The 16,421-nt window shown below is 33.3% G+C and overlaps 1 protein-coding gene across 3 annotated transcripts in view; it reads right to left on the reverse strand.

The window, feature by feature from the left end:
* EXOC2 (exocyst complex component 2) overlaps window positions 1-16,421 on the reverse strand; it is a 231,880-nt gene that overhangs the window by 150,443 nt on the left and 65,016 nt on the right. For all 3 annotated transcript variants that reach the window (XM_027841894.1, XM_027841975.1, XM_027842046.1), the window contains one exon: window positions 8,519-8,599. In XM_027841894.1, coding sequence (XP_027697695.1) covers window positions 8,519-8,599 — 81 coding nt within the window. The remainder of the gene's footprint in view (window positions 1-8,518; window positions 8,600-16,421) is intronic.

The raw sequence follows: 16,421 nt of genomic DNA on the forward strand, positions 1-16,421 counted from the left end.
CTAAATTAAATTCCCAAGTAACTTGGAAGTAAGTTAAAAGATTAAAATGTACTGACACAGAAATCAGTTTGCGACTATAAGGAAACTAAAAGTTAGGGGATAATTTCTGGCCAGAAAACTTAAAACTTACAGGAAATTTTTTTTGAAATGAAACCATAATACAAAACTAATTTAATGACCATTGTCCAATTGGCAGTTCGATGAATGTGTATAATGGAAAATGAGGATAACTTATTAAAAGGCAAAAAGAAATTTGTAACACTAAAATTTTGAAAAATTAATGCCACTAGTTATAACCGGGTTCTAATCTTTTAAAAAATGGTAGGTAGCAACCACTACCTGAGAAAACGAACATGACTTAGGTTTTGTACACTTTTGTTTTTCTGTATCTCAATACATATGATACCACCTGACGTGTGAGAATTTTAAGGGTGCTGCTATAAGATTAAATATTATCTTCAAAAGAATTTTTGATTTCAACCCTGAAGTGTCAAAAAGTAAATAGCTTAGTAGTGTTTTTTAAAATGCAACATGCTATATAAAGGTGAAGATGCTTTAGGCATCAAAAATGTGCAGGTAAATTGGAAATATGTGTATGTCATCTTATTATCCTATTAAATTCCAGGTATTTCGGGAATACATTCTTTTATGATAAAATTTTTGGCACCAACGCATTCACAAATTTAATTTTAGAGTCATTTCACCTATATGAGCATACAAGCGTGTGTTTAATTCTCCCAAACAAAGCACTGTAAGAGTTTAGTTAAGAGGACATTTTCTATTAAAAGCAATCACAGGCTAAACCAAAATTACAATTTATATTTGCATGTCTTCTTTTTTAACTTTAATAACATTTTCTATACATTATTATTTTATGTGACACATGATTATTCCTATTCCAGTGTAAAGAAACAAGACAAATATTTAAGCAGTAGAGCACTGCTTCAAAAATTTTGTACAATTAACTTCCTAGCTGGAAGAATCTTACAGAGTATGACCATATGCAGTTGGGGTTCTCAGGGTAAGGAGCACAGTTAAGTATGAAGGGCGCAATGAACCTTTCTTTTTTCACTCAGAATTTCAAACAAATGGGCATATCAGTGTTATATATGATGTACAAAAATTAAATATATACTTACTTATACAAGTTTCAGACCAGAACATAAACATTTTATTATCTTTATTAAAAAGAGCTGCAGGTACAGGGCTTTAAAAGCAGTTCTGACTGAGCAACAGATAAATACAAGTACCAACTGCAGTAGTCTTCGGATGTGTTGTTTTTTTTCTTTCCAGACTTTAGAAGATACAACAGGAAAAGATTCTGTAGCAGCAATGTACAAGATATTATGAGGGCTGATAGAGATTCAAAGTTAAGTTATAAAGTTATAACTAATTGACCTTCCTTTCAAGGAGTTTAAATTATATGTGGGGGGGAGGAAAGGGGGGGAGAGAGAGGGAGAGAGAAAGAGAGAGAGAAAGGGAGAGAAGTAGGGAAGAGAGAGATAAAGAGAAAGAGAGGGAGAGGGAGAGAGGGAAAAGGAGAGGGAGAAGGAGAAAGAGGGAGGACAGAGAAAGAAAAAAAAGGGAGAGGGAAAGAGAAAGAAAAAGAAGAGAGTGGGGGAGTAGGAAGTAGATTACATATGTATAATTATGACACACTGCATATGCAATATATGTTTGAAATGTGTACAAATAAGAGGTCCAAGCAAAGTGTCATGATAAATCTGAGGATGGAGAGAAACTTTGAGCTTGAGAGGATGAAGAAATTTTTTAGAGATATGGTGATATTTGGGTTAGGTCTTAAAGGGATGAACATCAACAGATGGAGAAGCAGAAGGAGATAAAGGCAGGGGAATTCAACTCTAGCTATGGGGACTGGCATGGAATAAAAGAAAAAATATGTATATACATATACATACACACACATATGAGAGATTTGAAATGCATAGCATGAAAATTGGAAGCAAATAACAGGTTATTTTGGTTAGAATATAGGTTACATGACAAGGAACTATATTAGATAAATTTGAAAGACATTTAGATGTTACCTGAACCACATTCTTAACTGTGAAAAAGTAAAACTGTACTTAAATGAACATGCACCAAGCGAGTATTGGCTTTAATCAAAAGTAGTATCTAACTGATTTGGTTTTTTTTTTTATATCTCCTAAAAGAATTTAAAAACCACTACCTTTTAAAAAAAATTAAATTCTAATGGTAATTCATACTTGGATGTAAACTTCACATCTAGCTTAATAAATAGTATGTTCTTTTAGTCAAATGATATTAGCTTTGATAGTACAAATGGGTATAACACGTATAAGGTAACATGCAATTGATAAATTTGTATATGTAAGAGTACAATCATTTTAACAACTGAAAATTTCTGCAAATCCATGAATTCTAAGTAACCCACAGCTTTCCATAATAGTGTACCTCTCACCTATGAAAATGATGCTACTGATATATTATCTGTAGGGCACACAGTTTTTTTTCTATTAGGGATAATAGGTTTACACTTGTCTAATGTGCACTCTCACCTGGTCTTCACTGTACCAACAGCAGTGTGAAGCTGTAGTCAAGAGTAGAGTCTAGAGCTGTGAAATAGTAAACAGCTGTGAATGGGTTACATGATGCTCAAAATCATGCCCTCACTTTCCTAAGTTAAACAACACAAATAACAAAATTACAATGATAACTGGAAGTGTATTGATAATAAAGCAGGCAAGGTCTCAGGAACAGTGCGTTTAGAAAATTCTTTCAATTTGGGAAGAAGAAAGCTGGAATTAACGGAAGAGATGATCGAGTATAGTGGAAGGCTTACAAAGATTTTAGGATGAAGATGCAGGAGTATTTTCACTTGCAGTTAAGATTTTCAGGGTGAGAAAGGCAAGGCTGGGATACAGGGATCACTGATAGAACTGCAAAAGGGGTTGACTGAGAAGACACAAAAGGGGCAGAGTGAGGAAAATAAGGCTGTTTGTACAAAGCTAGGAAGTGTTTCTCAAGGCCTTTTAATATCTACTTATGATATGAGTGCACCAGGCAACTGTTCCATACTCACTGCTCTGGTGAGTGTCTGAGACTAAACTAGCCTTGCAACTTGATCCTAAATCCCAATAGTCCTCACAATGAGATCCTTTATCTTCACCCTGTAATTCTCACAATTCCTGTTAACTCTGACAGTAACTGTGAGACTACCAGGTGCAAAATGATCTCAAGAACTGTTGACTGCAATACAGTAATTCCAGCACTGCAGCTGTCATAACCCATGTTAGGTGTGACAGCCTCCTAGAGATGGTTTAATCTGGAAGACAGACCTTAATAGCATTGGTGCATTAAGCATCTGAAGTGATCAGCTACATTTGCTGAAAATCATTAAGGTAAAAGGTGCAAATAAAACACTCACGCCTAGAAGTCTTAACTTTCAGGAAAATCTAGTCATGTGACATTTTGTGGAGGAGTTAAACTACAGTAAGTTCATTGAAAGCAAGTACTGTGCTGTTCTGAAATCATATTTTTATATCTCCTACACTGTGCTCAAACTGTAACAATTTAGCATATACATAGTATTTTACCTAAAAGAAAATGAATTTGAAAGCAAGTCAAACTACACTTCATTTCTTAAATTGAATTTCTTAAATTTCTGGTTTACCTTCTGGTAAGGGGTCTTTTCATACCTGACTACGCTTGACACAAGGCCACAGATACACAGTAAGTTGCTGGGGCCATACCTGAAGCCTATTAAGCTGAGGGTCACATCTATGTCATGAATCATGGGAGAAGCTAAAGCTAATAACTTAAGGTAACTGAAGCAATCTACTTATATTCTAGGTCCCTTACCCCAGAGAGAGATGAGGATCGGGCAGCTAGTACGATCAATGTCATTGCTCAATGCAACCCCTGATGTCAATGGGAATTTTTGCAATCCAAAGTGTCTAATGTCTGCTTATTTTAGATTGCTACCTTTTTAAAGGGTTCTGGCTCCTTTTGTTCTCATCACAAAACTATAAGTCAGCATTCAAGAATCATGCAGATCAATATACATTAGTGGCAAAGACAGCTAGGTGGTTCAGTGGGTAGATAGAGCATTGGACTTGGAGTCAGGAAATTCTGAGTTCAAATCAGGTCTCAAGATACTTACTAGTTGTGTGACCCTGGGCAAGTCACTTAACTTTTCTTGGCCTCAGTTTTCTTATCTGTAAAATGGATATAATAATAGTACCTATCTCCCAGGGTTATTGTGTGTATAAAATGAGATATTTATAAAGTGATTTGCGAACTTTAAGTACTATATAAATGTTATTACTATAATAATAATAATTATTATCTAACAAGCTCCTTACTGAGCTTCAAGTGCCTTATGGCATTTTCTAGGACAGGACAAAAGGAACTGTGGCTACATCACAGGCTGGCACATTACCTGTCTAGAAGCAGCCAGGTGGCACAGTGGATAGAGTGTTGGGCCTGGAGTAAGATATGAGTTCAAATCCAGCCTCAGACACTTAGTAGATATGTGACCCTATGTTACTTAACCTATGTTTGCCTCAATTTCCTCATCTGTAAAATGAGGATAATAATGGTACCTACCACCGCGGATTGTTGTGAGAATCAAATGAAGTAAGAATTGTAAAGCACTTAGCATAGTAACTGACACAGAGTAAAGTGTTATAAAATTTTAGCTATCAATATTATTTTATTCTAGCATCAATAAATTATTTTAAGCTGCTCATAAACATAAGCATTGTATCTCCCCCTCAGATCTAAAATGCCCATTATATGCCAAGTATAAACTTCAAATGCCCACTATAAACTTAAAAAATTGAAACAGATATTTTAAAAAAGATTGTATCTAGGAGGATAAGAAACTCTAGAGTTTCAGCTTATTATGGAATAACAAAGACATAAGAAAGAGGAAATTGCTAATATGCTTCTCTGATTTAGACAAAGTAGCTGACAAGGGTGGTAAAGACAATAACAACAACACTAATGACACAGACAACAAAAGTACAGTAATATTAATTATCCAGACCAAAGAGTTGCCTAAAAGTTATCTATTTACTTCAGTTTCTTTTAACAAACTTTATAAAAATCAGTATATACTCAGCCAAGGTGAGAGTACAAAGGGAAAAAAAAACTCCATTTTCAAAAAAATAAATAAATGTTTCATCCTTGGCATAAAAGCAAGACATAATGATTTAGCCTTTAAATAGAGCTGAAAAATGTACATGTCAGTAAAAATTTTCTAAAAGAATTTTATTATAATATATACAAAACCTTGAATACTCAACTGATAAATTATAGATCCAATAGACTGGAGTTTCCCATCATTATTTTAGTGAATAAAAACATAAAGAAAAGTTACTCATGTTAAAAGAAATGTTTTTTAGTAATTTAGATAGAACTTGTATCACAATTCACAGTCACAAAATAAAGACATTAGTCTGAGCAAGTTAAACTACATTCTTAAGATTGTTGTTGTTTTTGTAACAGCTCTCATATGATAACTAACAGAAAGAATGAAGCATTTTTGTGAATGCTAATTTCCTCTGAGTTCTCTATGCTTGGTCTCCATTTCTCTACTTTTAAAAACTGTTTGATATAATGATTTACCTAATCCTGCCAAAAGTAAAATAAAGTCAATTCTTAACTAAAGTAAATATCAACATAAACTGTTCACAGGTATTTCTAGAGAAATTTCCTTTACTATAACAGAATATAAGTCAAAAGGTCTGACTTCAGATTTCAAAATGAAAAATGCTGAGCAACAGAAATATTTTAATACTCAATGATTCTATGCTTTCTTCAATGGAGATCATTCCTCCACTAGGTGGAACCCAACCCTCTTCATGACTTTTGCACTCTGCAACCAAGCTGATGATGAGCTTTTCTGAACTTTACTAATAAGTTAGACCTTGGATAACCGACAGCTAACTACTGGTCCACACAAAAATCTTTATGGTTTGGTAATTCCTAACAAAGTTACTACTGGTAGAGTCTTCACAAACTCAGGGATACTGTTATACTGATTGAAATAAGCCTTATTTATACATTACAGTATCTTTTAGATATTACCTCTACTAATAAAGACAAATTTAGAATTTCCTGTACTGATCATGGGCAAGTCTGAAAGATGGATCCTGAAGAGGGGGAATATTTTATTTTGGGTTTTTTGATGTTGCTTTTAAAAACAAGTTCCCTATTGTCTTGCCTCAATTCTTAAGAAATCGTGCTGGTTCCATAACGGCAAGTTTTTCTATTGTTATTGTTGCTTTTTTAAATCCATTTTTTTTAAACAAATAACATGAACCAGTGGCAAACATTTCAGAGGAAATAATGTAGCTATAGGGACAAATACTATATCTTTCAGAGACTTTACCAGAGCAAATATGCAAAAATGACAAAAAAAAAATTAGAACATTCATGTTGGAGAGATTGTGAGAAGACAGATACACTAATACATTGGTGGAGGCATTATGAAGCAATTCAACCACTGTTGAGTTTGAAATTAAGCAAGAAAAGTGACTAAACTATCTATATCTATTCACCCAGTGACTCCACTGTTGGTTTTATATGCCCCAAGAAAGCAAAAATTCCAAATTAAAAAAAACAACAACACTAAAGTCACACACACACACACACACATACATATAGAGATGAGGAATAGTTGAAAAAATGGATATATATGAATGTATCAGAATATTACTGTACAGTAAGAATGACATATATGAGGAATCATGAAAAATTTGGAAAGATGTAGAGCAAAATATGAAAGACCAAGAGAACAAGGTACAGTGTGAATACAATGAAAAGATCATTAAAAGTTAAACTTTGAGTAACTGAAAAACTAATGCAAGTACCATTCTAGAAAACAGATAACAAAACACACCTTTCTAATCCCCATCTATACGCATAGCAGAAAGGTAAAGGACCACTTAGATAGAATACTGTACACAATGAATGTCTTTACTTAATTGTTTTTGTCTATCATAAACAGGGGCTGAATCTGGAGAGAGAAGGTAAGTAAAATTATTGTAATGTAAATGAAAAATGATGTCAATAAAACATATCTTTTAAAAAACCCAAATGCCACTGTAGAAATAGCTTTAATAAATTTTCATGGAGAATCTTTTTACTTAACCACATAATATATAAGATAATTGAATTATTACAGCTGAAATCATTGAAAAAAAACAGAAAAATAATTTTGTGAATATTAGTTAAGTCCAAAAATTAAAAATTTAAACTCAAAGTGTCTAATTAATAAGTATCTCCTGGGGTCTGTCAACAAGCATTTAATATGCCCTTACTACATGACATTTACTGTCCTAGGCACAAAGGAAGACAAAAACACTGTCCCTGCCCTCAAGAAGCTCATATTCTAATTTGTATATAACTATGTACATAGAAAATATACATAGAGCAGATGGAAGGTATTCTTAGAAGGAAGGAAGTACAGCAGGCAGAGTTTTAAATATTCAATAATAAAATCAGTTATATTAATGTGGCATCCCTTCTAGAATCACTCCTCCCACCCTCGTACATCTGAAACACAAAAATGTCCTATGGTTGTCAGGAAAGGATAACGAAAGAGCTGAAGATACAGGGCTCAAACAAAAGGAAAAAAAAAAAGGGAAATAATTGCCAAGGTATATACCTCAATAAGCAGGAAGTCAAGCCTTCAAATTCAAGAGACAAGAACCTGTGAGTCAATAGGGAAGTTTCATTTTGGGAAATTTTAAAACATTCTGAAAAAAAAGAAAGATGTCTAAAACCCTAAATGAATAGGTGATATAAATGCCAATTAGAAAAAAAAATAGTATTAGGCAGCTAATACCTGAAATTCATTCATTCACTGCTCTATCCATATCTAGATACTTGACACTGAATGAAAGTGGGGAGGTGGAAGGACTAAAAATTTCACCTAATTAACAAAGATACCTAAGGGCTGTCTCTGTATTTACGTAGGTTGTTGAGGAGTCTAGTCAAAGTTTAGTCTTAGAGCAGGAGAGAGTAAAAAATTGGGTGGAAAGTATCAAGACCCAGAATGAAAATTTGGAGTATCTTATTTAAGCCAGGAACTGAACTTGGGACTGTTTATCTAAATCTTTCATCTCCCATTCTTGATATATGTAGAAACTACTGTATTGAATGTAGTGATATAAAAGATGAAAATTTTAGAAAAACAGACAAATATCTTTTCATTAGATCTAAAAGAAGAAGGCTATTTATATCAACTTCTTTCATGACACCATTTTTACTTTTTTGACCTTTTTTCTTTTAATTATGCTTTCACCAATGATTTCATTGGTCCAGACCCATCACAAAAATGATGCCAGAATGTAAATACCCACTTTAGAAGCATTTTTAATTCCTTTTTCTTCATCACATCAATACTATGCTGAAATAAGCCCTAAAATGCAACTTAGTGCTTACTACTATGAAGTAAAGTCAAAGAAATATATTAAAGTTTTTTACAAAGTCCATAGATAGCTTCTGGTAGAAGAATAACACTTACTGTTCAGAACATTCTCCAGTTTTTGCGTCATAGATCCTTCTACTTTTTCTGTTCCATCCGCTTCCAGTTTTTGATGGATGGCTAGAATAAATGTCAAGTTAAAATGCAAGCCATTTTAATGGGTGAGAACACATTACATCAAAATGACATCTTTAAAGTTTTTTTTTTTTTTTAAATGATCATATTATTTTTACTGCTAGACAGGAATAACACAAACAATGCAACAGTTTGCAAAGTAACCAGCCAGATACAGACAAAGTTATTCACAGTTTAGCTCTATTAAAATAACACATGATATACACATTTTAATCTTCTACTCTCTAAGGTTGAGCAATAAAAACAATTGACTTTAAAAAAGGAAAGATGTAGAAATTATAACAGACAGTTTGGCATCCTGGACTCTGTTACTATAACTGCATGTTGGCAAGTGACTGACTATTTGAAAGTTACCTTGTAACTCTTCGGTTTGCCCATGTACAAAACAGAAATATTAACAACTTCAATGAAACTGAGAAATTCACCTTTGAGATAGGATAGGGATAAGAACTAGACTTGTGATTTCCTAGCTTTAGGGAATTCTCAGATGAGGAAACTTCCTTTACCAAGGCAGGTGGGCACCTTCCCTGAGACTTGGAGTCTTCGAAATAGCACAAACGAATTAAGTGACTTGAGTAGGGTCACACAGCCATTAGGTGTCAAAGGTAGGCCTTGAACCCAGGTCATTATAGTTCCAAGGCCTGCTCTATAGCCACTAAGGATGGGATCAAATATGGCACAACATACACTCTGCCGTAATATAAAGGAGAAAGAACAGGCCTGGGAGTCAGGCAGATCTGGATCTAAATACTCACCTATGATGGATAATGGTTATGTGAATCTGGGTAAGTCATTTAACCTCAAGGCCCCAGTTAACTTTCTAAGATTATTAGTTAAAGACTAGTGATCTATTTTGGTAGAAAGTATAGCCTTATTAGAAGTTGCTTTCACCAATGAAATCATGGGTCCAGATCCATCTCCTGCCCCCAAATACTATTAGCTTTACTTTGAAAAATATTCCCAGTAAGTGTAGGAATGGTTTCTACTCAATTCAATAAACATTTATTAAGTGTCTGTGTTTAAGTAAATACTGTCAGAATCCTCGGGAAACATATATATTATCTATATATGCCTACACACATAGATACATATATACATACATCAACATGCTCCAACACAGATCTGTGAAGGCAATACAAAGTATATTAAGAAGATTTTTAAAAAAATAACAATTTATACATGCCCTAGAGCCCATAAAAATATTTATTAAATAGTACTCATGTAACCTAAAAATATTCAATATCTCCCAACACTGTCTAACTTATCAATTTTAGAACATATCCAAAATCAGACACAACTTGAAATGCAAGATAAAGTGACAAAGATAAGGGAAGTACTCCCTTTCTCTTTTTATTTTTTTAATCCCTTTTTCTTACTTAAATTAATCCCTATTCTCATCAAAAATCATAATACAGTTTGATTTCATGACTGGATTGTGCAATTTATGATTATATCACACTATGCAGGATGCACGGCCCAGTATAAAAAAGTTCTGGACTTAGAGGCAGAAGAAAAAGTAGGCTCAAATTCTTACTCTGATACTACCAGAGTCATAGGGGACAAGTCACTGACCTTTCTGAAAGTGGCTTTAGGTTATATAGACAGAGATAAGGAAGATATAGAATCTAAGTGTCTTTACTCCCAAATTCCAGGGTTCTTAGGTATTTATTTCTTTAAAAAAATCAGAAAGGGATTTGCAGAGGCTCAATAATCTCAAATATGAAAGAAGTAAATATTAGTAATAACATTTCCACATCAAGAGTGAAAGGAAACTTTTTTTTTTATTTTGAAAATTGAATTCATTTTGCTTTTTTAAAGAAAAAAACTTAAAGCTGTATGGAAGAAAAATTTGAACCCATATTCTTTATCTGTGAGAAGAGCAACAAATTATAACCAAATATTAACAGTTAGACTGGCAAAGTATTGTTCACTTGCTCCATGAGTCCAAAATTACTCCCTACAGTCGCTGCTCTTTTAAATTCTAGGGCTGATTAAATAAAAAGTCTTTCACTACTTAAGTTCCTATTTAAGCCAACAGATGAAAAAAAATATGAAATGGTTTTAGCAGGTTTTAGCAGCATATAGTCTTAATCTCCTACTCTGAATGTTAAACCAGATTTCTTGTCCAAGGACCAGCTTCATTAAATTTGGACCAACTCAACAACACCAGGTTAGCCAAAAGCTAAAGGATTCTTTTGATCTCAGCACTTCAGGCCACAGACTACTAAGTATTAGAATAGATGTGATCTGCATCTATGTAGTAAATACTTAGATAAAGAATTCACAAATCATTTAAATTACTGCATAATTAAAGCTTTGTCTAGAGAGTGCTGGATTTAGAGTCAGAAAACCTATGTTGAAATTCCAATGACTAATTCTGTGACCACAGGTAAGTCAATCTCTCAGACCTCATCAGAAAAATGAATTAGCTGAATTTCCCAGAACCTATAATGTATCTGCAAAGAAGTAAAAGTACTTTCAAGGATAGTTTTCGATCTTTTTAAGGAGTCCTTTGAGATAAAATTAACAGCAAACAAAGGGTGTAGGAAGAGTGTTTTCTCTTGGGTCCATTATAATTTGTTTTCTCATTTCAGTATTTCAACAGCAGTTATATTCAATGATGATCTCTAATATCTTGACTAGGTTCAAAGGGTAATGAATCATCCATTCTGGGCACGTAGGTGGTGTGGATAGAATGCCAAGCCTGGAGTCAGGAAGACTCCTCTTCTTGAGTTCAAATCTGGCCTCAGGGACTTACTAGCTGTGTGACCCTGGGCAAGTCACAACCCTGTGTGCCTCAGTTACCTCATCTATAAAATGAACTGGAGAAGTAAATGGCAAACCACTCCAGTATCTTTATCAAGAAAACTCCAAATGGAGTCACAAAAAGTCAGAAACAACTGAACAACAACAACAATAATCATCCCTTTAATATTTTCTAAGATAACTCTGGGGAGCTACTTGAAGAATTTAAAGGGAGCAATTGTCTTTATGTAATCTAGATTGATAAATAATAGATAATATATATATATAATATATATATGTATAGATTATATAATCTATATATTTGTATAGATTATATAATCTACAAATAGATTTTAGATTTATATGTATTCACTCTTCAGTGATCAAAGCTGTAACTGTAGCAATAGAATATAGATTACCTGGGAGCAGGGACTGTTTAAGGTCTTTGTATCTCAAATTCCTGGCACAGTATCTGACACAAAGCTGGTATTTGTTGAATGAATAATATGCCTATTGATACAAAATCATTCACTCAAATGTATATTGTCAACTGTTACAAAAATGTTAGTGTATTCATAGAGTTTTTAAAAATTTAAATTTTAATTAATTTAATTTAATTAATTTTAATTTCAATATGGTCTTAGTAAAGCTAACAATATACAGGAATTAAATTACCTTAATAACAAAATACATCATAGGCAAAGAAGGATTAAATTTGTAATGAGTATACTTTGAACAAAACAACCTCCACTGTGCCAAAGGAAGATTATTATTATACAGGTTGTAGCTATAGGGGCTAGAACCATAGTAAATGAAGACTATAAGGACAAAAGGTTTTCAAGCATGCCCTGCCTTTTCCCCTCACCAACCAATCATAACGTAGCCCAGAATGCTGTCCTATTTCTTTATCAGACTTCTCTCTAAGATCATTTGGCACCTTTAGGGAAAGAATCACTCTAAACATATGAATGCAATCTACATGCATGCTATGAATTTAAAATGGAATCTTAATAGGATGATACCAATATGAAGAAAGGGAAAAGAAAATAACACAGAACAAGCAAGTAATCAATAGCTGATCAAAGACTGAAAGTGGCTTTCAGAAAATTGGATAATACAGTAAGAGTAACATCACAGAAAATGTGCCTATTAATTTCAAATTACTTCAATAATATATCTTGTTTATTAATGAAAACATCAAACACAGGATATGAATAGCTAGAAAAGAGCATGCTATTTCTCCTTATTATTTGTATAAATGCCATAAAAATGCCATTTTAAATTTCTAATTCTTACTTAGAAAAGAGCACTCGGTATCTGTAAAAATCCTCTTTTGAGGATGCTGTATGGATGCTGTAATTGAGGATACTGTAATTGTCAATGGTAATAATACATTATATCTCTAATGTAAGCAGTAGTCCTGTTTGGGATGCTATTTTCTAAGCAGACTTTGGTACCATGAGAAGTAACATAGACAAATTTACTGACACTGACAAGACTCATCACTGATCAGGAGGTCATGCTGAGGTGAATCTAGGTCCCCCTCAGCTCAGTTTACAGTCTACTTCTGCTGACAAAGCAAACTTCCCCTCAACCATCTCTGCATTAACTGTGACACTCAAACTGTCAGCCAAGCATAAGAGGAGAAGAGACACTGGGAGCTGATAAAGCAATCCTATTTTCCAGGAAATTAAACCAAATAACTAAACATCTGCTCAGCTGGCCTTATGTTGTATGGGTAAACACATTCTAAATTGCATAATGCAAAAAACCAAACCCATAAACAAACAGTTCAATAAGCATGATTTTTCTCTTTTTTTTTTTAACTATGTGAAAAAATATTTTTTTAAAAATGCGAAGTTTGGACAATATCTACATTTGGTAGTATAAATAATTAAGAAGGAAATTCATAAAAATGCTTTTTAAAAGGTGAGGCTGTTGAAAGTTGCAACCCCCACCTGGCAAACATAACTGACACTCAATACATTTTAAGCTTTGAAATGGAGAGTTAATAACAAGTCAGTCCATTAACAAGCATTTATTAAGCACTAACTATATGCCAAGCACTTTGTAATTTACAGAGGTAAATAAAGGCTTGATAAAAACCTAAAGAAATGTTTCTAGTAGACTGATAGACAGATATATACTCTTGACTCTGTTCTATTTATGACATTTACTAACAGACATACCAATACGAAAGCACAGATGAAATACGTATATCAAACGCATGATTACAAAGCAGGAAGGACAAGTAAGTCAATCAAAAATTTATTAAGTTTTTACTATATGCAAGGCACTGTGCCAAACAAAGGGGAGACAAAGATGAAAAGCAAAACAGCTCCTGCTTAAGGAAGGAGTGCAGAGTATGCTGAAGCAATGTGGCACATTCACACTGGGAAACAAAAGAGGGATCTAAAACACCTGACTGGATAAAGTAAGATAATCTATTAAGATAGGAATGAATGTAAAAGTCTTACACATAGATTCAAAAATAATCACTGACAGATGTACAGCATTTAATGTACATGGGTAGACCAACAGTTCAGTGAAAAAGACCACATGGTATCAGCAGTACACAATGTGCCACAATGAGGTATTTATAATTTCATTGCAGTTATTTGTGTATTTGACTTATAACCTCTACTAGACTTTGAGTCCCTTGAGGGCAGGGACTGTTTTGTTTCATCCTTGGATCTTTAACAGTTCATTGAATATAGCAGACACTTAATTAATATTTGTTGAATTGAATATACAAGCAAGTAAATCTTCTTCTCTACTGACTGCCCTTAACTAGCACTGTGGTTTTGGTCAGTCATTTTACTTTTCTGGGCCTCAGTTTCTTTTTAAAATCCTATGATTCTGTAATTTTTCCTTTATTTAGAATTGGTGGTTCTGTCCAAAAATAGGAGATAAGGCCAAAGAAACCTGTGAATTATTTTCTGATAAAAAGAATCCAATACAAAGTTAGAAAATAATTCAGTGTAAGTACTCTGGAAATTGAGGTCTTTATTTCTAGACATAAATGTATGTAACCTCCACCATTAATGAAATGAAAGGTTTATCCTAGCTCTATATGCTTCTCCCCCAACCATTTGGTGATGGCTAAAAGGATGGCTAAAAGGAAGTAAAAAAACTTTAGTTTTGACCCAAAGAGATTAAATTCTGTTCGCCTTACTGTAGATGAATAAGGCATATCCTTGAAAAGATTCAAAAAAGTATCAGGTTACATCTCAATGCTCTTGGGATTCATTTTGCTTCTCTAACATAGTAATTTTAAACTGCTAACTGACTGTATATCTTATCTACCTTAGCATCAAGCTCCCTCTTTCCCCCTCAGTACCCTTCCTATTCATTTGGTTATATTGGAACAAAATTATACATCTTTTCCCTCTTCTGATTATTGTCACAAGGTCTCTAAAATCTTGCCTATACTTCTTTCAACAGCTCATCGTTTTTATATTCAATGACAGTGGCGCCAAATATGCTGACAGAACTTCTAAAAAAACTGAATACAAAGTGTATATAGTTGTATAGTTGTGATTACAACAGGCCTTAAAGGAAAATACACAATATTTTATCCAGAAGAAAAAAGACTAAGTTATGTAAAGCTTTTTAAATCTCATAGAAATTGAATGAGGGATCAGAACATAACAGCTATCAAATCTAAAGTTATATCCTCATATGATTACAACAGACTCATTTCTAATCATCTATACTGTAATATACTGCACCTATACAAATATTTGCTTTTTCCCTGAGAGTTGGGGAAATGGTTGCACTAAAAGGAAAAAATTGTATTCTAGAATGAGTTTAATAAGAGATCTCTGAAAAAGGTAACTAAAAATTTATGTAATTTGGGGAGAGGAGAAGGTTATAGAGTTTTAAAACTAACTTTTTTTTCTGTTAAAAGAAAAATGTGTCGATTCTCATAAAGAGCAAAGATTGCTTTCTTTCTTCCATGCCAGCCACAAAACAAGAAATATTTTGGATGTTGTGGAAGCAACAATAAAATTTAATTTTTACTTCTGTCAGGTGGTATTCATTGAATCATTCCTTTCATAACTGTTTGAAAAATTACAAAGAAAAGATAAGAGCAAATTGCAAAGGCACTAAATGTTCTGTATCGCATATATTCATGGTATGAAAACACATTTGCCCACAGTGTGGTTCTTTTTTTGCTTATAGTTAAAAGGCAAATGGAACCACCTATGCAAAATTTCTGAAGTAGGTAAAGTTTGCATTTATATCCCTTACTTTCTCCATTTGTGATATTTAACACTCCACCTGCCAAATCCACACCATTATGAATGTTTCCCAGCATAAGTGACAGTAAACTGGTATGGGCAGTACAGCATAACAATTTCCTGAAGACAGAGTCACATATCTTTGTCACCAAGTAACAGCATATCCCAGGGAGAGATAAGAATGCTTTGTTATTGTAGCTGTTTCCCATTTACCTACTTGCCCTCAAAATTTTAATATCTCCTCTTTTGAGCTTATTTAAGGTTTATTTGTTGACTTTCTAATTTTAAAACGCATATTCAGTTCACTAATCCTCTTTTTCTAATTTGTTAACACATGATCATAAGGATATGATTTTCCCCGAGGACTGTGTTAGCTGCATCCCAGAAATACTGTCATAGTGTTTCCTCATTAAAATTTTCTTTTACACAGTTATTAATTGTTTCTGTGATTTATTCTTTGACTCACTACTTAAGATTTCATTGTTAATTTGGATCTGTATTTTTTGTTTGTGGTCCCTGAAACAATTTCTATTTTTATTGCATTATGTTTTATAAAAAATGCACTAAATATTTCTGCCTTTTTATACCTGTTTGCAATACCAATGGGTCCTAGTAATTGGTTGCTTTTTATAAAAATTCCATGTGAAATAAAAAAATATGTATAATTTTCCCCTCCCATTTAGAGGACACGGTCTTTTAACTCTAGTTTCTATGAAAACGTGTTCAGTTCCATATTTCCCCTTTTGTTCATCTTTTTTTTAGACTTATCCAAAACTGAGAAAGGTGTATTGAAGTCCCCTGTCTCCACTTCTTGAAAT

The sequence above is a fragment of the Vombatus ursinus genome, unplaced genomic scaffold (genome assembly GCF_900497805.2).
Source record: "Vombatus ursinus unplaced genomic scaffold, bare-nosed wombat genome assembly UNPS02000577.1, whole genome shotgun sequence".
In the NCBI taxonomy this organism is placed as follows: domain Eukaryota; kingdom Metazoa; phylum Chordata; class Mammalia; order Diprotodontia; family Vombatidae; genus Vombatus; species Vombatus ursinus.